Source organism: Podarcis muralis, chromosome 6, assembly GCF_964188315.1.
Source record: "Podarcis muralis chromosome 6, rPodMur119.hap1.1, whole genome shotgun sequence".
Lineage (NCBI taxonomy): Eukaryota > Metazoa > Chordata > Lepidosauria > Squamata > Lacertidae > Podarcis > Podarcis muralis.
The window spans coordinates 30,125,948-30,153,861 of record NC_135660.1 but is presented as its reverse complement, the minus strand read 5'-3'; the positions used below and the strand labels follow the sequence as shown (position 1 = coordinate 30,153,861).

Below are 27,914 nucleotides of genomic sequence, written 5' to 3'. Positions count from 1 at the left end.
TAGGTCATCAGAACAGAGAGGCGAAGGGGAATACTATCAGGAAATATTCTTTTTTTTTAATTGTACAATATTCAAAGTTTTTTTTCTTCCAAAAGACAGGGGGGAGAACGAAGAACAGCCATAACAGAGTCTCAGATAACAAAGGATACAGTATTTCACAGAACACAGCTATCGGACAAAAGATACATTAGTACTTGTTGCTCCCACATAAAGAAAGGCTTTAATGGGGGGGGGGGGGGACTAGGTAAGTGTGTCAAATCAAGTCAAAGTAATTGCACATTTAAAATTACCAGGACCGTTATTGTTACATTGCACAGCATTGTGTTTGTCCTTCTGCTCACCCCAAAACTGTTTTCTATACAAACACACAGTCTGAGTTTTCAGGGAAGGGTTTGACGACTTTGGAGAACTCCCGTGTTTGGAATTACGCAAACAAACTTGTGTTTTCCCAACAAAATCTCTCCACGGATCTAGACAACACCTTAATGTCAAATTCTCCAAATTACCAAAATATAGAATAAAATAAAAATTATTCAGTCACGGAGCAAATTCAGTATCCTTTGGCAAAATACTCACAGAAGAGTCTAAGTGCAGTTGCCAAGAGGTGGAAATCCTTATTCTGTGGTCCATACAGCTAATAACCGAAAAGGTAGCCAATCAAGTCGGAGAATTTACTCTGTAGGGTCAACTATCAATACTGAAACAATGGGTGCCCCCCCCCCCCCTGCTGCCAGTTATCCCAGGTTTCCAAGAGAGGAAAAGGGAAAATATGCTCTAAGGCAAGCTTTTGAGGGGAGGTGGGGTGGAGATATAACAAATGCTTTCAAGTCGGGTAGTTTTCAAAACACAAGATGTGCATTTCCAGATAAAGAAAACTTTTCCTCTGGGCACTGAGGTGAACTGACTCTGGTTTAATCCATACAAGTGCAGTTCCACTTTTCATGCAGTCCAATAAGGCAATGAGTAGTACAAGTTTACTGGTTCAGTGGGGCCATCGTCTTCTCAGGCTTTAAGAATGCATTAACTCAAGAGAGAAAACTGTTCTCTATAAAGATTGTGCTACTCTTCAAACTTTATGTTAGGATGCAGGCGAAATTGCTGCCTTCATGTTTTTCCTCCGCGCACCTTCGCCCAAAAATGATCAACTGCATCTTTTTTTCCTGAGTTTTCATTCTATCGAAGTAACTCAAATCTTGCACATAACTGCAGCACAGAGCATTGATCTAAGTCCTAGTGTGATCGTCAGCAAACACAACATTTCACCTCAGAATATTATACTGCTCTTCCTCATATGCATCTCCCTAACACAAAACACTTAAAAGACTTGATTCTTTAGCGATTTACACACTTATAAAACAGTATACAATTAACACTGGCCTTATGAAAGTTTTTCATGGCGAACACCAAATAGCTCTCCCCCCCACTTTAGTACATTTCCAGAAAATACCCCTAGAGATACTATACATTGAGACAAGAGACATTGCTACCTGATCGGAGGGAAAACGAGCAGTTCAGATCTATTAGCCTGAATGAACTAACCTTTGCCATGGATCTTACACAGGCTTTTAGGCAATGATTTTATCCCATTAATGCTAGCGATCGCACTGGCCCGATGTCACAAAGCTACATTTACTCCAAAAATTTAAACTCAACAGTGCCAATGAAGCAAATGAACAGACAGGTGACTTGAAATGATGCTCAGGTTACGAAGGTTCATTCCCTTCTCCTTATACTGCTGTAGCGCAACATGACAAATCGGTTTCATTCTCAAAGTTTGCAGGCATCTTTAATCTCACAACTTTCCGCTGCTACTCATCCCATCCATTTTTAAGTGCAGGAGCCCTTATCTATGCGCCCCCACCCCACCACAAAATTAATTATTGCTGAAATGTTTTTAAAAGCATGCTCAGCACTGGCTGAAGAAAGTAAGATCAAAGTGACACACACTTCTCCATTATTATGACTTTTTAAGGGGGGGGGGAATGAAGGAAGCGCCATCATCTGGGGAGTGGAAAGAAGACAACAACTAGTTCACTCAAAGTGTGCAGGTTGTTGAGTTTGCACAGCCTCTATTTACATGTAAGGCATACGACAAGACACATCAACTTGCTTTTAGTGTTACAGGAAAAAAAAGTCATGATTTTGGCCAGATACAAAACTTCTCAAGACAACTTGACGTAATTCTCAGTCTGAACAACTTTGAAAGAATAAACAGAATTCATAGAAAATTCTCCACCCAAAAAATCTTATCCATTTCCTCACCCTTATTGCAATGCTGCTTGGAGGTGAAGAGGTGCTTTCTTCTTTCCGTCAAAAGGTATATATTCTTATGTTTGTGAGGCAGCCTTCACAGCGGCTGTTCATAAGATAAAACTAGCCTACAGAGATGGTTTACAAGGACGGAGAATAAGTTACAAGTATTTGCACACTCTGTTGTCACTACACTCACTTTGACCCTTTGCCACTGTACAGTATTATTTCAGCAGAGAAAAAGCACACATTGAAGACTACAAGTAAATCGAATGAGGAGTGGTCTCTCTAGGCAAGGAGTTGTGGTTGGTTTTTTTGCACTTAAAGCCTTTTCTGCGTTCATTCCATAGGCTGTGAACTTGTAGCTGGGCAGGCTCCGCTGCTCCTGGTAAGCATTACAGAGGAATTCTGCTCCACTCTCTCTCACACACAGACACACAAAAAGGCTGTCCATCTTGGGAAAAGCAGAGTTCACAGAGTCAAGCAGCCGGCATTTTGGTGGCAAGAATCACAGAAGGGAGTGTTATCCATTTGGTGCTTCGGATACATTAACTCGGCAGGCCCAGGTCAGCGGGAAGCGAAGCCGGTCGCAAGGCCACAGCCCACTACTGGTGTCATGTCCCATATCTGAAGGAGGAGATGCAGAAGCAAAGTAAGACTCTGTGTGACATATGGCAGCAGACCCAAGATGTTCAAACTCAAGAGCCGCCTGCAGTTCAAACACGTATTGACAGTTTTTAGGGGTCATGTGGCCAGCATGACTAAGCCGCTTCTGGCGCAACAGAGCACCGAAACCAGAGCAGCGCACAGAAACACCATTTACCTTCATAGCTGTCAAGTTTCCCTTTTTAAAAGGGAAATTCCCTTATTCCGAATAGAATTCCTCGCAAGAAAAGGGAAAAGTTGACAGCTATGTTTACCTTCCCGCCGGAGTGGTACCTATTTATCTATTTGCACTTTTTTTGGCGTGCTTTCAAACTGCTAGGTTGGCAGGAGCTGGGACCGAGCAACGGGAGGTCACCCCATGACAGGGATTCGAACCGCTGACCTTCTGATCGGCAAACCCAAGCAGTTCAGTAGTTTCAGTCTCTCCAATGGTTTGACTTCACCCCCGAAAGCTGGCTCCTCCATTGTCTCCTGAGACAGATGAATGCCAACAACATGACTGGTGGCAGGGCTGCTGTTGAGACCCTTCTTAAGACAGGTGGCGACCTAGCAGTTTCAGACCAATGATTTATCCCACCTTTCTGTCAGATAAAGGTGACCAAAATGGGGGGGGGGGGATTTGGCAGGCAACACATGAATAGAATGTAAGAACAATGAGACTTCTATTTTGCATAAGCTAGTTGGTTATTTAACTCTACAGTCGTACTTTGGTAGTCAAACACCTTAGTTGTCGAACAAATCGGCTCCCGAACGTCACAAACCTGGAAGTGACTGTTCCCATTTGCAAACATTTTTTGGAAGCTGAACATCCAAAGCGGCTTCCGATTGGCTGTGGGACACTCCTGAAGCCTACAAAAATGGTTCAAAGGCAGCCAGGGCAATAACAACCTCAGATCAAAGGTGTGGAGCTAAAGGAGGTACAGTTGTACCTTGGAAGTCAAACGGAATCTGTTCCAGAAGTCCGTTCGACTTCCAAAACATTCAGAAACCAAAGCACAGCTTCTGATTGGCTGCAGGAAGCTCCTACAGCCAATCGGAAGCATCGGAAGCCCCGTCGGACTTTTGAAAACTGGAACAGTTTGAAAACTGGAACAGTCACTTCCAGGTTTCGATCATTCAGGAACCAATTTGTTCAGGAGCCAAGGCGTTTGAGATCCAAGATACAACTGTATTTCCTGAAAAGCAACTAGATAACTTTGTGCTACCCATCAAAGGCAGAATGGCTCAACAGTTTTAGTAGACCAAAACACCCTGCTTCCTGTATCTCTGCAGAACAACACTATTAAGTCTATCCAAAACATTTGGTTGACCTTGAGGTTCGGCTGTTTATTTGGGGTTTTCCCTTTGAATATTTTCATATCTACTACCTTTTGGAAACTGTGTAAGCTACTTGCAGGTCTTGGCCAAGACAGATGGGGAAGGGGGAAAGAGAATCATACCTTCACTACACGATCGCTTCCACATGTCACCATTAGTCCCCTTGAGATGTCCATGGACATATGGGAAATGTTATGTTTTCCTTCATGAAAAGTTGCCAGAGAAGTGCGGCTTGAAGAGGGGAGAAAAATGAGTTTAAATAAGGGCCACTTGCTAAACGTCTCTCAAACCAGGCACAGGAAATTGCTTCAAGACAGAAAGACACTTCAGGGAAATGAGATTTCTGAAAAGTTAATGTGTCAAGTTCTGGATCAGCCTCAGCATCTGAATGACATTTGGAGAACTGGCCAGTTCATTAAGCTCGAAATATTCAAGAATGAAATCTACAGACCTTTGACTCCACTGCTGATCTGTGAAAGCCTCTGTACAATGAGAAGATCAGTAATTGTAACCCACATGCTTCTTCCTTTTCTTTTTTTTTTAAACGACTGGTTTAAGTCTCTTTGCTGTTTGGCATGGACTGGTGCAAATGCTGTAGCACATCAGTCCTCAACCTGTAGCCCTCCAAATATTTTGGACAACTCAACAGGTTGGGGAGGGCAACTGTGGTGCCATGAGCTCAGTGAGGTCAAAAAAGGTTATTTGGTTGGCCTGATATCTTACAAAGGATACTTCCAGAACATCAGTAAGTGGTGGTCGATAGGAATTCGCATGAACTGATGGGGTATCAGCTCCGATTTGCTTTGTGAACCTTTGGGGTGGGGGAATGAGTTCCAATGTATAACTAGACTTCAATAAATCCACACAGCAGGATAATTATAGCAACAGGCCTTTCCTGCTCTAGCAAGTGACGCAGGTGATAATAAGATAAATGACTCACTCAGGGATGTTTTTAAGTTTTACTATGATTAACAGCTCCTATTCAAGAGGGGTGGGGAGACAGGAAGATGACCATCTTGCCAATGCTAACAAACAGGAGCAAGTAGGGATTTCTGTTTACAAAACAAGGTTGGGATGGTGGAGGTTGGGGAGGAAAGTGTCTTCAGTTCCAGCATTTGAAACTGCTAGCCGAAGCTGGAAAGAACTAAATGCAGAAAAAAGGAAAGCGGGGAGGAAAAATCAGGTAGGTGCTAGACTCTCCTGCTCTTTATTTGGTGAGGTTCCTACTTCAGGATAAAGGATAAAACAGCCTTGTAAGGTTCACTGAATTTCTAATTAAAAGCTGAAAGCTGCACTTTAGCTAGCCATAGAGGACATGTTTGCTAACCTGCAACGTTTGTGGAATATTTGGAAGCAAACTACAACTACTACAATGAAAGATCACTGGTGTTAGAAGTCATAAGGTAAAGGTAAAGGTACCCCTGCCCGTACGGGCCAGTCTTGCCAGACTCTGAGGTTGTGCGCCCATCTCACTCAAGAGGCCGGGGGCCAGCGCTGTCCGAAGACACTTCCGGGTCACGTGGCCAGTGTGACATCGCTGCTCTGGCGAGCCAGAGCCGCACACGGAAACGCCATTTACCTTCCCGCTAGAAAGCGGTCCCTATTTATCTACTTGCACCCGGGGGTGCTTTCGAACTGCTAGGTTGGCAGGCGCTGGGACCGAGCAACGGGAGCGCACCCCGCCGCGGGGATTCAAACCGCCGACCTTTCGATCGGCAAGCCCTAGGCGCTGAGGCTTTTACCCACAGCGCCACCCGCATCCCGTTAGAAGTCATATCTACATTTAAAATATCTAACATAGGTTTGATAATGAATAAATTATGGAATATAGCTTAAAAAGGTAAAGGACCCCTGGACAGTGAAGTCCAGTCAAAGGCAACTATGGGGTTGCAGCACTCATCACGCTTTCAGGCTGAGGGAGCCAGTGTTTGTCCACAGACAGCTTTCCAGGTCATGTGGCCAGCATGACTAACTGGTTCTGGCACAACGGAACACCATGACAGAAACCAGAGCGCATGGAAATGCCATTTACCTTCCAGTCGCAGTGGTACCTATTTACGTATCTACTTTCACTGGCGTGCTTTCAGACTGCTAGGTTGGAAGGAGCTGGAAGAGAGCAACAGGAGCTCACCCTGTTGTGGGAATTCAAACTGCCAACCTTCTGATCGGCAAGCCCAAGAGGCTCAGTGGTTTAGACCACAGCGCCACCCGCTATATTGAAGCTCTCGCTCTCTATTTTTTTAAGCCTCAGCTGACAGCTAGGAAAGCAAAGCAATGAATATTTGAGTAGAGCTTTACATAATCTGGCTCATAATTAGTGTATACTTTTTCCCCCCTTTCCCTTTTGGGATTTTCTTTGGTTTGGTTTGTGTTGTATACAATGTCCTTCGGTTAATTAAAAAAAAAAAATCACTGAAAACAAAGGAGTCTTTTCCAAGCATACTCACTCTTCGTCTTTGATTGAATCAAAACAGGCGTCACAGACCCGAACCTGGAATTCAAAGCCCATCACTGGATAGCTGGAGCGTTTTGTGCTGCATTTCCCACATACGGCCTTGCCACATTTCCGACAGTGATGCTGGGTGAGAGAATTGAAATGGAGGAACAAGAAAGATGGAAAATTATCAAACCAAGTAAAAAAAAAAAAAAAAGCCAAATTACCACAGCGCTTCCAATTATTAGCTGCAGCCAACTGTGGTTTTGGGGAGGGGAGATTCAACACAGACTCCCTCTCTAGTTCTACCTTCTCTAGCCTCCAAACAGTAAGCAACTCAAGAAAAAAACCCTCAGATTAAGAGCTTGATAGACAGGCAAGTTGATATGGAAGAAAATGGTCCTTAAAACACTGGTCCAGACTATTTAGGACTTTGTAAGTCAAACACTGCATCCGTTCTCGTTTCAATTAGATCGAAGGGAGATGGGGCACTCCTAGTGCTTAAATTAGGCCTGATCCAAGTACGGCACTAAACATTAATCCTTCCTGCCAGTGCCATACAAGGCCAGCACCAAAATACTTTGCAGGCGGGAGGACAGACTCACCTGCCTCAGCCCCAGAGTCTTTGTGTCCCACATCTGCTTTATGTTCCAGAAGAAAGGCTGCTCGCATTTCTGACAGGAATCGCTTTCCAACCACTGAGGGGCCTGGGAGCAGAAGAGGCAACGGAAAACGTTTAAACATGTTGTTGCAAAAGGGGAGAAACCCGCTTCCCCCAAATCCCGTAAATGTCGCTGGAATTAAGGATGTTTATTTATTAACCTGTGTTTATTTATTGCTTTGCACTAGCAACAAAGCTAGAAATGTGATTAAGGTCTTCAACTGAGAGAAGCTGTGAAAAGTCCCCAAAACGCAAGCCTGCCTCGTAAAAACCACCACCCTCCAGATGTAATTAGTCCAATTTAGTGTCAAGCTGTGTCCATGAGGAATTAATGAAATGGGGCCTTGTCTCCCAGATCTTTGTGTGCCTCCCCCACTTTGCCCTTAGCTGTGGCATTTTCCGTTTCCACCACGCTAATGAGGAAGCCTCCCTTTGCCACATCTGAATTATTAGCCTGCTGCAGGCTTCGAAGCTCCCCAGTTTTCAGTGTCTGGATGATTAAGAGGAGATACCGCATAATTGGAAAAACTGAAGCATTCCACAGTCAAATAATCATGCCTTCCGTTTTTCACTCATAACCTGACGTTAAACATGTCCTGTCCTCATTTCTGAGCACTATAGATGCCACTTAAAGCAATTAACTGAGCTGTTGCCTGGACCTCTCTTCTGTATATGAATCAGCTTCTATTCCTGTCCTCACTCCATATTGGGGCGGCTCAGAAACCCATGGAAGGACCAGATTTTCCCCCACCTGCTTCCCTATAGGCAGAAAACGGAGGTCCAGCTAAATGCGAGTCTTCCATACACTGAGCAATTCAAGTTGCACTTATTGCCTGAAAGCTACCTTGGCACACCCTGTGGGCTTGTCACTACCTGACCTCGAGTTTAAGAAGGTTTTAGCCTTTGTAGCTGCTGAAAAAACCTTGAAAATGTGACAACAACAAAGCTCCCCCCCTTCCCCTATTTATTTGCTTTTTTGAAGAACTATCTGAAAACAAGCCAAGTCTGGCCATTCCTTAAGTATCAACATCCCGTTAACCAAGATTCCTCAGTAGGTGACTGAGGCCGGCAAGAATGACTATAAATAAAATGCAACATGCCCACAAGTAGAATCTGCTTATGGCTGGATTCAACTAATGCAGTGTCATAGTGGATGCCAGCACAAACTCCTGCTAGAGCAATGGGGTTTCTCCTCCCCCTAATCTGCTCCAGAGTTGGGAAACCCCCATACCGGGGTGCAGAAGAAGAGGGGAGATTGGTTCCATCTGGCAGGCAGAAATGCTTGCACCTACTGAACGATCATATTACTGTGATGTTGAACGCAGCAGCTAGACTGGTGACTGGGAGTGGCAGCTGAGACCATATAACACCAATCCCGAAAGACCTACATTGGCTCCCAGTACGTTTCCGAGCACAATTCAAAGTGTTGGTGCTGACCATTAAAGCCCTAAACGGCCTCTGCCCAGTATACCTGATGGAGCGTCTCCACCCCCATTGTTCAGCCCGGACACTGAGGTCCAGCTCTGAGGGCCTTCTGGCAGTTCCCTCACTGTGAGAAGGGAGGTTACAGGGAACCTGGCAGAGGGCCTTCTCGGTAGTGGCGCCCGCCCTGTGGAACACCCTCCCATCAGATATCAAGGAAATAAGCAACTATCTGACTTTTAGAAGACATCTGAAGGCAGCCCTGTTGAGGGAAGTTTTTAATATTTGATGTTTTATCATGTTTTTAATATTCTGTCTGGAACCGCCCAGAGTGGCAGGGGAAACCCAGCCAGATGGGCGGGGTATGTATATATGTATGTATGTATGTATGTATGTATAAATAAATAAATAAATAAATACTTTTCCCTAGCTAACTGCCTATAAGCGGGAGGCCTGTGAAGAGAACGCAGAAATCTGAGCAGAACTAGAGCATCATGGCTATGGGACCTTAGCTTCTTATCTGCGCTCAAGGGAAATGAGATAAAGCCTTTGGGCCTGGTGACAATTCCTACCTCTTCTCGGCTAATATCCATATTCCAGACTGTGATCCCTCCATCAGCTGAACAAGAAACCAGTTGTCGTGTGAGCTGGAGGTAGCAAAGGGCCTGAACTTTGTCACTGTACAATGAATAAACAAAAAGCATTCTCCATTTCAGTATTTAAAACTGATACAGAACCTTAGCCATGTTTCTGCGGGCTGCAGTTGAAACGATTTCCGTCTCTTGAAATTTTGTTTCCATCTTAGGCTTCTTAAAGATTCATGCTGACAGGAAGCTTTCCTTGATGCCACACGAGTCACATGGCCTTAAGTTTTGTTGTTTTTGGAAGAAGGGGTGTGCACAATGCTACTAATGGAAGTTACAGTGAAACCCCCATTATCACCACAGACGTTCTCATGCTCTCCTTCCTGGTTATATTACTGCTTCATTTGTAAACAAAGGGACAGCTGATTTGACCAGAGAAGTAAATTTTTTGTTAATTTCATCTATTAATTTCAAATACCAGATACTGTCCCCCAACCCTGCAAAATTTTGGTATATAGTGCTTTTCAACAGTTTTGTATGTAGTCACAGAACTACAATTCCCAGAGTTCCCTGGGAAGGAGGACTGATTGGTTAAACCACTCTGGGAACTATAGCTCTGTGAGGGGAGTAGGGGGTCTGCTAACAGTGCTTAGCATGCTTAACAAACTACGGCTCCCAGGATTCTTTGGGGGAAAGCCAGGATTATTTAAAGTGGTCTCATGCTGCTTTAAATGCATAGCACAGATGGTGCTCAAAGAAAGTACAATGCAGTATTCCTCATCCCTATGTTAACACAACCAAGGACTGAACCAGCAGCAGGAAGAGCTGGGAAAATAAAATGTTAGCATACTGATGGCCTTGAAGCAGAAGCGTCCGACCTCTCCTTCCTCCAATATCCCACATGATTATGCTGTTATCAGATGCTCCAGAGAAGAGTAGCCGCTGAATCGGATCCCACCACAGGGAGGCAATGCTTCCTAGGTTAGGGAGAAGGAATAAGTGCATTAGCTTGCAGATCCTTCAGACTTCAGGTAAATGGGAGTGGCAGGCTTGGAATATAATACTGCACTTCCAAAGGGTAGGTATAAATCTTCCCTTTTACAAAGGGATACATTTGCCTAGTTCAGACAATCATTCCTGGCTTCATAAACCATGTAATAAATCACAAAGCAGCAGACTTGAACAGCACAGCAGACAAGCACACCTAAACTCAGGTTTAAAAGTTCAGCATAAGCCAGCCACGTGAGAAAGTCTTCATGACAAGCAATGAAGACGATGAGAGACTATAGAAATATTTCACGGGAGCCCAAAATGTTTTCCAGAAATCACGTCCTCTGCAAGTCCACGCTTGGGTTACCAAATTATGCCTTCAAACAAAGTAGTATTTTTCAAGCTTGATTCATACAAATAACCTCTGAAATTGACTCTCAGTGGTCAGCATCTTTATCAGGCCTGTTTATCTGAGCCAGCTGTGATTAGAGTTTGCCCCACTGTCCTTGTTTGTACAGCAGAGCCCCAGTATTGACCATTTCCACATAATTCTTATTGTTTGGCATTCACAGTCTACTATAAAGGTACATAGAAACGGGCAATTTTCACTGGAGCACAGCTGAATAAGTTAATCAGTGTTGGTCCTCATTTTTCTCAGTGTGTGTAGCTGTGCAACTAATTATCTGCTCTGGCAGGGCCATACATCACTGTTAGCACACAATAAGAGATAACCAACCACACACACAGACCTCTGCTTCAGATAATGGTCTGAAGGCACATGTGGTGGCTTAGGGTTGACACTAAGATGTTTGGCAGTGTCTGGATGTAGATGTGAACTATAAAGAAGCCACTCTGAACCCTGTAGTGCCAAAGCAGGGTGCAGGAATAGACCTTTGGGGAGGGTTGTCTCAACTTTTGAAACTAGGAACCAAAGTCCGAATTTGCATTCCAACCTGTCGGTTCCCACCCACTACCTTCACCCGCAGCAACAGGCTGAGGAGATGGATAGCAGCTTACCAGGGTGGGGGGAGATACTTGTCACAGCGAGCCATGTGTCACTGCACATGGCCATGACAAGACTGGCCGGAGGGGGGGGGGGTTAATGAGAGGGACTAGGCTGGGTGGGGGAAACAATGTTCTTGATGGTCTCTATGATAGACAGTTCAAGTCCTCAATGAGTCCTCATGTGTCAGTCAGATCTGAAGGCATACAAGGTTGCTGAAGCTGAGCAGGACTGAGTCCGGTGAGAGCATGGATGGGAGGCCACCTGAGAACCATGTGTGCACCACCGTGGATTCCGAAACAGAAGAAGGCAGGAAAACTAACAAAAGAAGCAATAATCCCCAGTTCCCATTCTCACTTAATGCAAATGTGTGTCGGTCACACAGCAGGGACAGTACATTATATCTATTGCTTTCTATGAGCTGCCAGAGGGTCAACCCTTGAAAGCCTGCCATCTGGTGCCTAAAACTCTTTACTACACCCTAAGTTTTTATTATTATTATTATTATTATTATTATTATTATTATTATTATTATTATTATTATTATATATTTTCTTGATTTACAAAAGTGTGTGCAATGTCTCTCTCTCATTCCCCCCTCCCCATGTAACATTGTTACAAATCAGTTTCATTTGTTGAGTCATTAGGAAGAAAGTTTTGAAGGTAAAGAGAAGTTGGTTTGAGTCTGCTTACAAATGTGACAGGTCATCCTCTCCAACACCCCTCTTGGCCATAGACTCAATACCGCCTAATGCCCAGTCATTTGAGAAAGCAGCACAATTGCTGGCAACCACATTCCTGTTCAGAACACTTCATAGGTTAGCAGGGAGGGCACTTAGTGCCACTCACCCTAAGAATTCAGGGAAGGTCTAGTTACATATATTTATAATTAATTTCATTTCAGGAGGAAAAACAATCAGGAAAAGATATACATACATACATACATACATACATACATACATACATACATACATATTTACCTTCATGACCCTTGAGAGTTGTGATAACCGAGCACGTGCTCTGTTCAAGTTTCAGGAGCGTGATCTGCCCAGAATAGTCTCCGACAAAGGCATGCTGGGTTTCAAAGTCGTATCTTAGCGCAGCCGAGTCAAGGAGTAGCTTTCATGCGTCAACTGCTCAAGCAGCACAGAGGCAGAGCGTAAAATGACGGTTGTAAAAAGGAGTCTAATTTGTCCCAAAGTGCTATAAAAACCAAAGTTGAAGGTGTGCCTAAACTAGAAGAAGAGGAGTTTGGATCTGATATCCCGCTTTATCACTGCCCTAAGAAGTCTCAAAGCAGCTAACAATCTCCTCTCCCTTCCTCCCTCATAACAAACACTCTGTGAGGTGAGTGCAGCTGAGAGACTTCAAAGAAGTGTGACTAGCCCAAGGTGACCCAGCAGCTGCATGTGGAGGTGCGGGGAATCGAACCCGGTTCACCAGATTACGAGTCTACCGCTCTTAACCACTACACCACACTGGCTCTCACTAAAGTAGAAGAGATCTTACTAGATGCTGCTTTTAGTTCAAGCAAACGAGGCTCTTGACCTCCGCAACCATTTTAAAAGCCATGTCGCTGTCACCCAAGGTTCTAAAACTTAACTCATTCTGGGGTATGAGTTAAACACGGGAAACGCTCTACTGCCAAGATGCAGCTGGACTAAAAGGTAAAGGTACCCCTGCCCGTACGGGCCAGTCTTGACAGACTCTAGGGTTGTGCGCTCATCTCACTCTAGAGGCCGGGAGCCAGCGCTGTCCGCAGACACGTGGCCAACGTGACAAAGCTGCTCTGGCAAGCCAGTGCAGCACACGGAAACGCCGTTTACCTTCCCGCTAGTAAGCGGTCCCTATTGATCTACTTGCACCTGGGGGTGCTTTCGAACTGCTAGGTTGGCAGGCGCTGGGACCGAGCAGCGGGAGCGCACCCCGCCGCGGGGATTCGAACCACCGACCATGCGATCGGCAGCTGGACTAGCTGGGTAAGAAAAACAAGCATGACACCATGAAGGTGTGAGGAGTGCTAGATCCGTCTCCCAGGTGACAGAACAGCAGGACGGTGTCAGTAAAAAGACTTAAGGGACTTCATGATGCGAGCAAGTTGGTGGAGGAGGAGAGAGCAGGTGTGACCACAACAGGCATAATAAGAGTCTAACCAGCACGAGGCTGAGGAGGAATCACTTACAGTTCTCTCCTGTGGAAAGGGAGAAGGGAGACCTTGCCACCTGGGGGGCTCTGAGCGGTGCCTGAACCCATCATGTTTATTCCAAGATACAAGCAAGGATGTGCTGGACTGCTTAGAGCAGGAGTGGGTAAACTTGTCACCTGTAGGGTCACAATTCCTTCTGGGGGCCACCTGCCCGTGGCAGGCAAGGCCAGAGGGAAAAGCAAGCAGACAAACAATTAGACCTTTATGCAGCAGGCTAAAGCAACTTCCTGCAATGCAGGAATCTCAGGTCCCTCCTCCCGGACTTAAGAGCTTTATCGCAATCTTAAAGCAAGTCCGATTCCAAAACAGTCGTGCCCGGGCCTTTTTTCCTGCCAGCTGGAGCTCAGCTCTGGCACCTCTCAGGTAGGCACCACTGCCATTCTAAGAGAACAAGGGAGAAGTTCAAAGTGAACTCTGGCACTACCCGCCCCCCTAGAAAAACAGCACTGGCTGTGCCTGGTCCAAATTTAATGGGAGTGGAGACATTTCTCCTCTTCCCTCTGGTTCCCGTTTATCTTTCTACAGTGGTACCTCGGGTTAAGTACTTAATTCGTTCTGGAGGTCCATTCTTAACCTGAAACTGTTCTTAACCTGAAGCACCACTTTAGCTAATGGGGCCTCCTGCTGCCGCTGCGCCGCCAGAGCACGATTTCTGTTCTTATCCTGAAGCAAAGTTCTTAACCTGAAGCACTATTTCTGGCTTAGTGGAGTATGTAACCTGAAGCGTATGTAACCCGAGGTACCACTGTACGTATAAAATTACTGCAAGGTCTACAAGCACGGAAATCCAAGCTGTGGCACGGGGGTCAGTCCTGAGCAGGAACAGAAGAGCTGTGCTTGACTGCTGCCTCCTTCTGAATTGGGCAGATCTGAAAGAAAACCAAGGCCAGCACGCTGCACTGTGTGCTACTTCACACTTTGAAGACTTGGCTCGCAAACCACATATCGAAAAGGGGGTAGTTGGGTGAGGGGGAGCAGTTGCCACAAATGAAGACTGGCAGTGTATGCACTGAGTCAGCCTGTTGGCCAGCCTCATTACCAGCATTATTCCATTACTTGTGTAATATTGTCAGTGTTTGCTTTTATGGAGTAGACAATACTCTTGACTGCCCATGCTGCGACGTTTCATGTTTGCTTAACTGTCTCTAACTGGCTCATTAGCTGCTATATTTCAGAAGCTCTTGACAAGGGTAGTGAAATAATAATCTGTCCTGCTATTAATGACTCCAGCAAACAGTGTGTGACAATAAGGAGAAGAAAAACCCTGCTGAGGAAAAGGAAGTCTTTACTTTCTCTCTCCCCCAAAAGATAAAGATGATGCTTTCTGGGGAAACCATGCTAGATTCTCAGTAAAGTTCAGAGTCAGAATGATTTACTGGACAGAGTGAACCTATATGACCTGGGTTAAAATCACAGCTCTCTCATAGACTAACTCAACACCTAAAGGAAACTCCCAGGGGAGTAGCTGTCTTAGTCTCCCACAGTAAACAGAACTAAGAGTCTTGTAGCACCTTGAAGGCTAACATATCATGTCATCCAGTTTTCGTGGAGTAGACAGCTGACATTCAATGAAGTGAACTGTATTATTATTAAACTTATATCCCATCCTTCTTCCCAAAAGAGCCCAGGGCGGCAAACAACAAGCGATAAAACAATAAAAAAACATATTTAAAACAATTGTGATACAGATGCAGCCTGGGGAAGAATGCAGCCCAGGAAAGCTTATGCCACTAAAAACTTATAAAATCCAATCATTATTTTTAAAATGTAGTCTTTAAAGTGCCACAAGAGAGGGCTGCCGATTTTGGATTAGCAATGATCGCGGCACGTCTTTGATGTCCTTCCCAACATGCTATGCCTAGATGAATACATAGTTCTAAAATATACTAAATAGCAGAACTGTGTGCTATAACACTCTGTTCCACCAGAAAGGGTTGTGTCTTCAGCAATAGGCTGGAGGGGTGAGAAAGGTGACTGGGCAGAATGATTGACAGATATTCCCTACTTGTCCACCCACCTAATACAATAAACTGGTGTGAAATAATTTTTTAAACCTCCCAGCCAATGCCTAAGTGTGCACACCCTGCTTTTTCATTCTATGGTCTGTGAGCGTCAACACCAAAGTGACCCTTTGGATATAAAGAGAACACTTTACGGATCACAGATTGTCACTCCTAACACTGAATGAAGACAGCACCTAGCACTGCCAGCAGCTAGTAGCCTCCTTCAGGCACTACATATGAAAGCAAAGTGGTTCTGCAATCCTGTACTCATGGAGGCTTCCTGCACATTTTTAGAATCCTAGAAAACCAGGGTTCTAAAATGCATGGTGAGCCTCCATGAACTCAGGAATGCATTTGCCTTTCAACTAACAGACGACAATTAGAGCAGGGGTAGCATATTGTATTTTTAACATTTTGTTGGGAGTCACCCAGAGTGGCTGGGGAAGCCCAGCCAGATGGGCGGGGTATAAATATATTATTATTATTATTATTATTATTATTATTATTATTATTATTATTATTATTATTATTATTATTACTGAATGCTGGTCCTCAAGCACCCCCAACCATCATGAGTTTATTTAACTTGCAGAATACTTGAAGAGGATTTCTGAAGCACATGTGGTGCCTAGCCTGAGACTGCTGAATTGCCAAACAAATATTACACACAGCAACACTGGCTAGTACTTCCTAAACCTGTTAGCTACAGTAGACTCTTTAAAAGCTCTTACACTAATGAAATCTAACAGCAGAAAGAGTCACTTAAAACACTCTTTTGGCAGAGGCTATTCAAAATGAATATAAAATTGTGCACTAGAGCGACTGAGCTTTGAGCACACTTTAAATAAACCTTCAGAAACTCCCACATCTGCTATGATACTGCTACTTTGAAAGATACTGTAGGCAAGAAGCCCAGGAGGTGAAATAATGTCGTCCCAGCATGTTTCCACTTCTGGTACACATCCAGCTGACACATTTATCGTGGCCGGTGCTGATAACCCACTCGGCTTCCAAGCAGAAGATGACCGCAGATACTCTGTTCTGATGAGCTGCAGAGACACAAAAGAAGAGAATATTTTTGCAGGCAGCAATTGGCAGGATGCGTTGCTCTACAGGTGACTCGTTCAATCCATACATTTAAGCCTTGTTTCCATCTTATACAATGGCTGTCAGGGAAAGGGGGCGAGAGGAACGTAAGGTTTGTCTGCAGTCCCAGAACCTACTGTGGCACCCCATGCTTTTTCAGGAGAGAAAAAAAAATGCTGACAGACATAATACCAGTGACTGCACCCACAGCAATGCAGCCAGTATTATCAACAAAAGATAGGGAGGAAAATAACTTGCAGCCAGGCTCCCATTTAATTTGTGGGCCTCCTGAGGCATTTATGGTGGAAGGAGAGAGGAGCAAAAGTCAAGGCACAAAACTGTTGAATGCAAACTTTGTTCTGAAGTACACATGGAAGACTCCAAAGATGGATGGCCTTCCTAGAAAACAAATGTAAGTATCTTGGGAAGGCATTGACTTTGCTATGATTGTTTGAACAACAGTGTGCATTTTCTGCCCCCCCCCCCATTTGCCAGGAGTTCATTTATTTAAAGGCTTCTTGCGGTGAGTCACATCCTTCACATGGATATATGAAGGTCAGTCTCCATTATGGCAAAACAACAGCTTAGGTGAAGCACATATGTGATTGCAAATGAGATTAAACAGTGAATCAGATCAGGTGATCGAAGGAGAGAGCATTGGGGGAGAACCACTGTGAAATTAGTTGGAATAGAGAAAAGCATTATATTGGAATAGACAAGCGTCATCTGCCGTGACATAAAGACTCTTTTGTTGTCATTTTAACACAAGGTCTCTCTCAAAGCCAACATTCGCATTTGTAGAAAGAGTGACACATCATAAGATAGGTCTGTTTCAATGGGGATGGCCTTGCAATCAAAAAAGGCTGCTTTCAAATGGAGCCGTCAAATGTTCCCCCATCCCTTCCCTGTGCACATGCTCCCCAGAATGGGGCATAATGTGCACCCAGATGTCCTCCCTACACTGTTCCATGCAGACTTTCTTCCTGATCCGTTCATCCCCCATGACCCCTGGCAAAGCTGCAACTGATTTAGCTGGAACTGAAGAGAGGAGCTGGAAGATCAGATGAAGTCAGAAGCCTGGTCACTGTTTGTAACCAAACTGTATGGCCCCACCATGTAAATGTTCTGTGATTAGGTGTCTGAGCTCAGAATCATCCACAGAGCAGCAGAGAACAGTTGCTTAAAGAATGGTAGGTTGCTTAAAGAATGTTAGGTCAAGCCCATCCCACAAGTGGCCTCAGAACCCATAAAATGGAAGGAAAAGACAGCGATGGACAGAAGTTAAATTGGTAATTACCACTACTTAGCCCCACACCAAGTTAATCGTGCTTTCATGATTTTCTGTTCCACTGAAAATCAAAGGGCCTGAAATTAGTCACAACTAACCTGCCCTGATTATTGCATAGTCTGGATCCAACCTTTCTGAAACCTAATGGATACCCATCATTAAAATATATTTTACTATTTTCTATTTTGTTTCGATACTTAAGTTACGGAATGTATGATTTCGGCTCACATAGGTAGATAATCAGTTGTGTCTCAAAACAGGGACAATAATAATCTGATGCAAGTTAAGACAGGTCATACATTACAAGCTATTGATCTAAAATTTCCCACCTCTGGGGGAAAAGATAATGCACACTTTGCTGTTTCGTTACCTGGGTAAGTCTTGACAAAGTTCATCTTATTGAAGTCTTCCGAGATATGAAACTCCTGAAACCAAGCAACCAAGCTGTTATTAAGAGAAAGAGGCACAATCTTCTCTCAAGATCAGGCAGGCTCAGGTGACACAATAAGAAAAGCTGCAAGGGATTTCCATCTATTTAAGCTGTGCTTTCATATGGAGGAATGTTTAGGTGGTCTTCAACTGCCATCCATTCAGCTTCATTAGGATTTTGAAGAATGATCTCAGGGATAACATAAGAAGTGCTGTACAGCACTAAGAAAACAGTAAATAATAATAAGGGATATGGTCCTATACAAACTGCTACATTATCCCTATTTTAAATAAGAGTTAATAATAGTAGTAGTAGTAATAATAATAATAATAATAATAATAATAATAATAATAATACACACACACACACACACACACACACACACACACACACCCTGCCCATCTGACTGGGTTTCCCCAGCCACTCTGGGCGGCTCCCAACAGAATATTAATAACTCAAATAGCCAACAAATGCAGAAAACATCCAAGAGGACATGCATCTATACCCAAGTGAATGGAACACAGCAAAATGCCAATCTACAAATTACATGTGTGGTACAATCTTCTGGGCCTGTACAATTTCAGAATGTAAGCGAGGGAAGTGCTCATTGGAAGGCTCCACTGCATATATTTTAAAAAGAATCTATATAGAAGATACCTACCCCTTAGGAACAGCAAGCTGGAAACTTTTCTCCTGCTCAGTGTGTTCCCTAGAAGGGTGTTTCTGAGAGAATACAATTGAGAATACAATTCTCTCACCTCTAGCCTGGTTATCTCAAGTCCTGGGCCTTCCAGGTGCTTTTCTAAAGATGTAGGTCAGCTCTACCTGGGAGACCAGGAAGGATCTTAGGGAAACACAGAGACCCCTGTGTTCACAGCAGTCTGGCAGCTGTACCAATTGAACCAGCCTCTGCACCACCTAAATCAGTCACTGTTTGGTCCTGATGGCTTAACACTACCGCTTCCCCTCACAGCTTTAGGTGGACTGAAAACAAGCACAACTGGAGGCCATGAAAATCAGCCTGAAACCTATGAATTTCTATCCGTACAATTGGGAGCTCCATAATCTGCTCCTTTAGGAGTCTTGGGAAAGGAAAGCCCATGAGCAACTGTTCCCAGTATATACCGCATTTTTCGCTCTATAAGACGCACCAGACCACAAGACGCACCTAGTTTTTGGAGGAGGAAAACAAGAAAAAAAATATTCTGAATCTCAGAAGCCAGAACAGCAAGAGGGATCACTGCACAGTGAAAGCAGCAATCCCTCTTGCTGTTCTGGCTTCTGTGATAGCTGCGCAGCCTGCATTCGCTCCATAAGAAGCACACACATTTCCCCTCACTTTTTAGGAGGGAAAAAGTGAGTCATAGAGCAAAAAATACGGTATATATTTAATACATTTGGGGGGGAGAGAGCTCAGCAGGAACAGTATTCTGCTGCATGCATTCAAGACTGCAAGGCTCATTTTTAGCATGGGTTTAATTTATTATTATTATTAATAATAATAATAATAATATAACAACAACTAACAACCACAACAACTTTATTACTTATATCCCACTGCTTATAAATAATATCCAGCCACTCTGGGAAGCTTACAATACGTAAAAATACGTAAAAAATTGTAAAACATTAGGCACAAAAAATTTCCCGATACAGGGTTGCCTTCAGATGTATTCTAAAAGTCATATATTTGTTTATTTCCTTGATATCTGATGCGAGGATTTTCCACAGGACGGGTGCCACTACCGAGAAGGCCCTCTGCCTAGTTCCCTGTAACTTCGCTTCTCACAGTGAGGGAACCGCCAGGGGGCCCTCAGCGCTGAACCTCAGTGTCCGGGCTGTACGATGATCCAGGTCATCCTCGGACGTAACAGATTAGAATTGATCCCGCAACATGACTAGACAGGACTCTAGCACTCAATACTTAAAAAGCGTATTGAATACAAATGAGATACTGACCATAATGGCTCCGTTATCTTGACCCACAAATATCCGCCTGCTGTCATGATGATAAGCCATGGTGGAACAGGGAGCTGCCCAAAGAAATACATATTTACAAAATAATTTTTACATAGGAATTAATCTAAATCAAATACTTTTGCCAGTCGAAGCATTATCAACATTAGGCATTGTTTTGCAGTGAAATTCTTATTCATCCATGTTTCTTCCAAGGAAAACCAGAAGAATTTCCACAGAACACCCTCTGTTTCAAAAGCACAGCCCTAGGCATGTCTACTCAGAAAGAAAGAGTATATAAGATTGCAGCCTTAGTATCTCGCCATCAGGATTCTTAGAGAGCACTGCCTTGATGCTCTTAAGCTTAAACAGCAGTCTAATCTGAAAACATTAGTGATTGTGCTTTTCTGCATATTATGAAAAGTATCTGCTGATTTTTTTAATGGATGAAACTGCTGTTAGAGACAAAAGAGAAAGCCAAGCTGTTTTTCCTCTACAGTTGGCAATCATATTTAAAAGCAAAAGCCTTTGTTAGGTTTGACTTAATGTTAAGATGACCCAGCTAAAATGAGGCTCTGGTTTCAATTATCAGCTTGGTGGGGGAAAACAACAGCAGCATTCTTCTCTTTCCCTCTCTTCTCTTTTGGGTTGAGTAGAAACTTATTTAAGCAACAACAAGAATGGTTAAACAAAGCAAGTCATTCTATTAGCAAAGTTAAAACCGATTTGCAAAATATACCAGATAGGTAGAGCTAGAGAAGTAACTGAACTTCCCAGAAGCAGAAAACTTAATCTCATGCAACTTCACAGAGCATGAATGATGTTCTTGCATTTGTCAGTTTCCTCCAGCTGTAAAGTTCCCACATGGGTCACAAGACGATCTCGTGGATCAACAGGCAGGCTGCTAAAACAAGCCTACTGAGGAAGAACCAGCAACAGCCTTTAAAGGAGTCAGAAAGAGCACAGACAGGAGCCACAAAAGGATCAAGGAATTAAAACAAATGCCTTCATCCTGATTGACAATAACAGCCATCTACTGCTACTTTCATGCTACTACTATAGTGATAAATACTATTATTGTTCTACCCTTTTTCTCACAGAGCGGTCTGCAACATGACAAAATGCAATGTAGCAGTAATAATTAGAAAGAAAAAGATTTAACATCACACACTGAAACCACTGTACAGTCATACCTCATGCTGCGTCCGCTTCAGGGTACGTGTTTTCGTGCTGCGTCCCGCAGCAACCTGGAAGTACCAGAACGGGTTACTTCTGGGTTTCACCGCTTGCGCAGAAGCGCCAAATCGCGCTGCGCGTGTGCACAGATGTGGCGCTTCAGCTTGTGTCAGTTCCATGTTACCGGACGGGTCTCCGGAACGGATCCCGTCCGTAACACAAGGTTCCACTGTACAAAACATTAACAGTAGTACCCAAAACAGCAGGACATAACATACATCAACTTCCTAGATCTCTTCCTAGATTTGCACAAGAGACACACTCAGCCAATGGTATCAACAAAGCAGTGTCTGTACTTACTTACATGACATTGTGTGGTAAATGCTGGGCCAGTACTGACCACTGTCCCTCTTCAGCCATACTCTAATTGTCCTGTGAATTTAGGGAAAGAAAAAAGAATCATTTTGCAGTGAAACGTGGAAAGTAATATTTCAAGTGCTTTCAGGCAAGTATGTATCTTAATTTATGTCTACCAGACACACCAGTATTAAAAGGAGTCATTTATTTTAATCCTGGCTATTTCCTTGTGCTTCCTCTGCCGTACTATATCAGTGGCCTATCAGCTGACTTTTTATGAGCCATAACACCACAGCTATATAATACTTATATAATCTTTGGCTTTTCAGTATGACTTGCTCATTTTCATGCTGGTTCTAAGATACACAGTATAAGTGGTACAAAGAATTAGGGCCACAAAAATACATGCAGTCCTTTTATTGTGGCCTACTTGTGGTCTCAAATGTATCCCTAGGCTCAGATTAGAGGGAAGACCAGAAACAGGGATGTTACCTCCATCGTAACCCTGTTACTTTTGAAGTGTATCATATAGCAGAAAACTAACATGGTCCAGCACTTGGGGGAGGCGTGCGGGACATTTTTCATATTCCCACTTGGGCAACTGGAAGAGGGTATCACATGCCAGTGGTGGGCAGGCCAGAGACAAAGTGGTCAAAGCAATGAAGTGTGAATTGTACCTTTGTACAGTGGACTAGCTTCATCACACTCACACATTCCTCTCCATTTTCCACCCAGGCAAGCAAAAGGCATCATCAGAATTTAAGGGCACGTTCTAGCCAGACAAGAACATTCAAAGGTGGTAGCAAAGCAGTGCTGGTGAAGAGTGTGGCTTAGGAGGGGGCACGACTGGGAGAAGTCCCACGGGCCAGATAGAAGAAGAAGAAGAGAAGAAGAGTTTGGATTTGATATCCCGCTTTATCACTACCCTAAGGAGTCTCAAAGCGGCTAACATTCTCCTTTCCCTTCCTCCCCCACAACAAACACTCTGAGAGGTGAGTGGGGCTGAGAGACTTCACAGAAGTGTGACTGGCCCAAGGTCACCCAGCAGCTGCATGTGGAGGAGCGGAGACGCGAACCCGGTTCCCCTGATTACGAGACTACCGCTCTTAACCACTAGAGGACTGGAGAGCCACATTCAGGGCCCCATCCACCCCAGGCCTGAAGTTCCCCATCCCTGACCTTCAGAGTAGGGAATGGATATGGGGAACGTGTTCAAATCCTGACTTGGCTACAAAGCTCACCAAGCTTTTGTACTTGACTCGGAAGAATGATTGTTAAGTTAGAAAGCCCTAAACTTGCCATTCTCATAACTGGCAGGGGGGAATGCTGCAAAATAAATAAAAGCTCAAGAGAAAAGGTGTGTAGTGAGAAGTACATTGAGAGAAGATGGATGAAATATGGAGAGACTGATTTCAGGATGAAATAATTGAAGGAAGTGGAATTGAACAGTCCTTTGGGTGCTTTGTGAATACACACTATGTTTTAACAATTCCGGTGATAACAGTGAAGGTAACAGACTTCTACCCTCCACCCCAGCTTCATCCATGGCAACATTTTTTGAGAAATCCTAATCGTGATATTTTTTAATGCATTGCAGTGTATAGGTATTGTTGTTGAATGAGCACAATAACACAATGCATCAAAACAGCATAAAAAAGAGTCTGAGCATTTGACAACAAAAATGGCAACGAATATACACAATCAGAGAATAGAGAGTGAACAGGTTTGTGGCTGAGGTGCAACTGGAATGGTGGATTTGCCAGCTGACCGCTCACACCTGGCCACTACCCCCATCCCAGTTCTCGGATGACATGAGATGGCATGCGTGGCCAAGGCCCCAAGGTGCATGGCACTACTGGGTGCTAGGAAGTCTGCTGATGAATTTCCACCCATGTGAGTAACAACAAGAGCAACTTCCCCTCTGCACACTTCAAGCACTGCTTGGAATAACAAGCCAAGAATCAAAATGCTTCGTCTGGTATTGCCGAGCCACATTGTTCATCCACTTTGAGGAAACATGCATTCTTCTCTTAGCTTAAATGTAATCCTGTGCAACAGATGCTGTAATCCCCAAGGGCTTTCGGAACTAGCACCAATTAACCCTTTGGTCTGATGAAACCGATTATTATCTTGATTGCTTAAGCACAGCTTTGTGGGGCAGTTTTCTCTACGCACTCTCTTGTGCGCCATCTGCTTAAAAGACTAACATGTATATTCCCCTATAAATTCTGCTCCATCATGATGAAGACAAAGGCAATTTGAACATCGATGTTACCTGCTGGTTGGCAGCTGGCAATACACAACTTGAAGAACGTGTGCAAATTATGTTGTTAGTGCAAAGCAGCATGCAAAATCAAAGCAGATAATCTAAACTTTGGCTATCAAGGACTTGACTCTGTAACTCAGCCATGCAAATCAAAGGTGCAATATAAAGAGCGGTCAGAGAAGCTTTCAAGGAACAAATTCACAGGCCAGAGTAGGGCAAAGAAGGAGTGAAGGGGCTAAGGAGACACAAAAATGGGTTTTTTTAAAGCAACCAAACCAATGTGAAAAAGTATTTGTGCTGGAATATGAGCACTCTTTGTCTTTGTGAGGGGAGAGCAGAAGGAAGAAAGTATTTCTGTACAGTCAGACGCTTCCCCAGACTGAGTAAATGGGATGGGCTATTTCTGCTTCAAGGCAGTGTGCCAGTATTCAACCATTTCTCTCTCCACACACACACACACACACCCAACACATGTGCATGCACACACAGGGCAGGGGGTGTTTTGATGTAGGGATAATGTGAAATATGGGGAGGGTGGACAGAAAAGCCTTTATATTTTGTTCTCTGAATAACTCAGAAATATAATCCATCATCAGATAAGGTTATGCAAGCATTAAAGTTGCACAGAACTCAGCTTTGTCTCAGGGGAGCTCAAAGTTGCCCTTCCTACCCGAAGCTGAAGGTTTTCTGGCAGTTCTACAAATAGAATGAGCAAATTGGCCTGTCTGTTTCTCTCTCTATCTGCATTGGGGGAAGGTCACCAGTCTATCCGAACTGGTGCGCATCCCCCCCCCCCCCAATTCTCACTTGCTTCTCTCCAAACAATCCTGGGGTGACTGGTTAAGGGCTCTCCTTGGGTATCATTAGAGACTGGATTCACCAGGAATCAACCAACCTACATTTGAAGATGGGAGTCGTGGGCAGCTCAGTTGGTTAGAGAATGGTGCTGACAACGCCAAGGTTGCAGGTTTGATGCCCATAAGTGACAGCTGCATATTCCTGCATTGCAGGAGGTTGGACTAGATGATCCTCAGGGTCCCATCCAGTTCTATGATTCTATGAAAACATCAGAACTCACCCATGAAATGTGTAATGTAGCCAACAACAAAAATGTGCCTTCATGCGTATGCAGGCCTCTTTCTATCCCCACTGTACAGAGTCACTGCTGAGGTCACCCCTCACTTAAACAGAGAAGTTGGGGTGCATGTATGTGTGATGAAAGCCTGCCACAACCCAAGGCAGCTTCAAAGCCTGACACTACTCCTTTTATCCAGTTCGGCTGTGGCTTCTGTGCAACAAAAAAGGAAGATTTTTCTGGCTGAACAGATGTAGGACCGGAGACAGCTTTGGGTTATTAATACCTGACAAGCAACGTTAATACCTGATCACCCTATTTGATTCCCTTTCCCCCACGGGTGAGTGTTATTGTGTGGGTGTCCTGCAAGCTTCCTAGAGGGATCTGGCTGGCCACTGTGAGAACAGGATGCTGGACTAGATCACCTGATCCAGCAGGCTCCTCTTACATTCTGATGTCTCAAACTCTCTACACCAGAAATCTAAACTGGGTAAGTAGCGCCAAAACCACTCCCCAGTCTTGGCAATCTTAGGAAGAGGGAGGACAGAGAGAGAGAGGTTTCCTGCAAGTTTGCATGCGTCCTAGGGGCTTTCTGCAGCGCAGCAAGATATAAAACGACCCCCCAACACTTGCCCTTGCATTTCACAGTCGGGGGGGGGGGTGTCCGTTGTTTAGCCATCTCAGGTGCCCACTTGCAAACCCACCTGTGCAGCCGCTGCCCAAGAATGCAGCTCTCCCTGCATCCGACAAAGCAAGCTCTGGTCTAGTCCACCAAGGAAACAAATCTGTTAAGTCTCACAAGGCTTCCCATCCCACCACAAACTCACATGTTTGCTGTGGCAGGCTAACATGGCTACCACCCCCTGGGGATTTTTGGCTGTGTCTGGGGAGGAAGAAGGGAGTGGAGTAGCGTTGTCATCCAGGGCCCTGCATGTGGATATGAGTGTTGAGATATATATTTATATTTGTGTCTGTATCCCTTTTAAAAGGAAAAAGGCACCACCCTCCTTCGCGTAGGCGTTTGCATAGGATCCTACAATGTACAAAACTTTTTCTTCCTTCTTTAAAGAAATGCTCTTACATTTTGTTGCAGATCTTATTCCAGTTTGGGGTGGGTGAGTGGATGCGTGTGAACACCACCACCAGAGGCAGACCAGCCCCCCCCCCCCAAAAAAAAGCCAAGCAAGAGGGCAGGGGGCGTGTCCCTCCTCCTTTCCTCTCCGCCCCACAATAACAATTCTGTACCCCGAGATTTCAGAGCAAAAAAGGGGGGGCGACAAAATAAGAGCCATCCACTCCCAATTCTTGCTGCCCCTCAAAAGAAAAAGAAAAAATCATGCTCAGGAGCTGCGCTTCGCCCTTATAAAGGGGGAGGAAAGAGGCGGGTCTCTGCAATGGAAGAAATAGGCTGCGGAGCCCGGGGGTGGATGCGGGGGAGAGAGGCGGCGGAGGGACCCTTCCTCCCGCGCCCGGGGCTCGGGCGACCCTCGCCCGGGAGAAGCGCCTGCCAGCCGCCCGCTGCGGGGAAGGGGTCTCCGGGGCGTCCCCCTCTCACCTGTCCTCGCTGGCGGTGATGATGCCGTCCTCCTTGGGGATGATGAGCGCGGCGCTGACGGCGTCCTGGTGCCCCTCGATCTTGCTCAGCAGAGCGGGCCGGCTGCTCTGAGGCCGCGAGTGGATCTCGGCCGCCATCTCGCAAAGCCCGGACCGGCCAGGGGAGCGCGGCCCGTAGTGGCGGGTGTAGCGGCGACTCCGGGAAAAAGGCTTTTCAGCGCGCAGACATCTTCCGTAATGTCTGGAGTAGGCGCGCTCGACGGACGACGACGTCACTCCTCCCCAAGCCGCGGGAGAGGGTGGTGCCGTAATGGCAGCAGCAGCCGCGCCCAACCTCGCATCGTGAGACTGCCATAAAACGTAGAGTAGAGGCACCGCCGAAAGGGCTTGTTGTCCCAGGCGGGCGTATATTCCCCCTGTGTGATGCAGATACCATCTCGCAACTTCGCAGGCCCAGAAGCAGCCACAGCTGGTATATAATAAGCATACATAAGACTCATAGAATTGTAGAGTTGGAAAGGGACCCTGAGGGTCATCTAGTCCAACCCCCTCTGCGGATGAAGATGTAGATGATCAGCGGCTGATATTAGAAGTTAGTTAGCCAAAGCTCACAGCACGACCTCCCAAGATCGATGGGTTTTAGCCTGAGAGCATAACTCTATGGTATGGTATATGGTATGACTCGCTTTCTGGATCAAAGCAGTGTTTGAAATTCTGCCACTGCTGACATTTGCTGGCAAATGTTAAGATTTCTGGAAGCCTGTAGCTGGTAAAGGACAGAAAACCCTGCCATTCACAGGCAGAACTGAAAATCACTAGCTGTGCAGTATCTGCTCAGAGATAAATCCCATTGAATTCAATGGGGCTTAGTCATGGTATGTACAGTGGTACCTCGGGTTAAGAACTTAATTCGTTCTGGAGGTCTGTTCTTAACCTGAAGCACCACTTTAGCTAATGGGGCCTCCCACTGCTGCCGCACGATTTCTGTTCTTATCCTGAAACAACTTAACCCGAGGTAATATTTCTGGGTTAGCGGAGTCTGTAACCTAAAGCGTATGTAACCCGAGGTACCACTGTATAGGACTGCAGCAGCTTGCCAGTGCAGTTATTTAACCGTAGCTGATAGGGACCTTTTTTCATGCAAAGCATGTGACAGTGGTTTGGCACTTAGCTGTTGTTGTTTTTCCAAC

The 27,914-nt window shown here is 44.9% G+C and overlaps 1 protein-coding gene across 3 annotated transcripts; it reads right to left on the bottom strand.

The window, feature by feature from the left end:
• Positions 1 to 36: 36 nt before the first annotated feature.
• Positions 37 to 26,959, bottom strand: WDFY1 (WD repeat and FYVE domain containing 1). 3 transcript variants are annotated; one of them, XM_028731071.2, is made up of 12 exons: positions 26,726 to 26,959; positions 21,837 to 21,904; positions 20,300 to 20,373; positions 18,281 to 18,335; positions 16,435 to 16,585; positions 12,308 to 12,420; positions 10,185 to 10,311; positions 9,323 to 9,428; positions 7,273 to 7,374; positions 6,681 to 6,811; positions 4,356 to 4,464; positions 37 to 2,877 (listed from the first exon to the last, which is right to left on the bottom strand). In XM_028731071.2, exons 1-12 carry the CDS (start codon positions 26,860 to 26,862, stop codon positions 2,818 to 2,820), a joined length of 1,233 nt encoding a protein of 410 aa, XP_028586904.1. In that variant the 5' UTR covers positions 26,863 to 26,959; the 3' UTR covers positions 37 to 2,817. The 3 variants fall into 3 exon arrangements, with proteins under 3 accessions (XP_028586904.1, XP_028586906.1, XP_028586905.1); XM_028731073.2 differs by lacking the exon at positions 26,726 to 26,959 and adding an exon at positions 24,995 to 25,119 and having other exon boundaries at positions 21,833 to 21,904; XM_028731072.2 differs by lacking the exon at positions 26,726 to 26,959 and adding an exon at positions 24,995 to 25,119.
• Positions 26,960 to 27,914: the final 955 nt, after the last annotated feature.

What these genes read in the sequence shown, in the direction of transcription:
- WDFY1 (XM_028731071.2), bottom strand. Translation starts at nt 26,862, where the DNA reads ATGGCGGCCGAGATCCACTCGCGGCCTCAGAGCAGCCGGCCCGCTCTG. An exon ending in ATCACCGCCAGCGAGGACAG is followed by an intron (nt 21,905 to 26,725) that starts GTGAGAGGGGGA and finishes CTAAATTCACAG; the next exon opens with GACAATTAGAGTATGGCTGA. An exon ending in GATTCAATCAAAGACGAAGA is followed by an intron (nt 4,465 to 6,680) that starts GTGAGTATGCTT and finishes CCCCTCTTCAAG; the next exon opens with CCGCACTTCTCTGGCAACTT.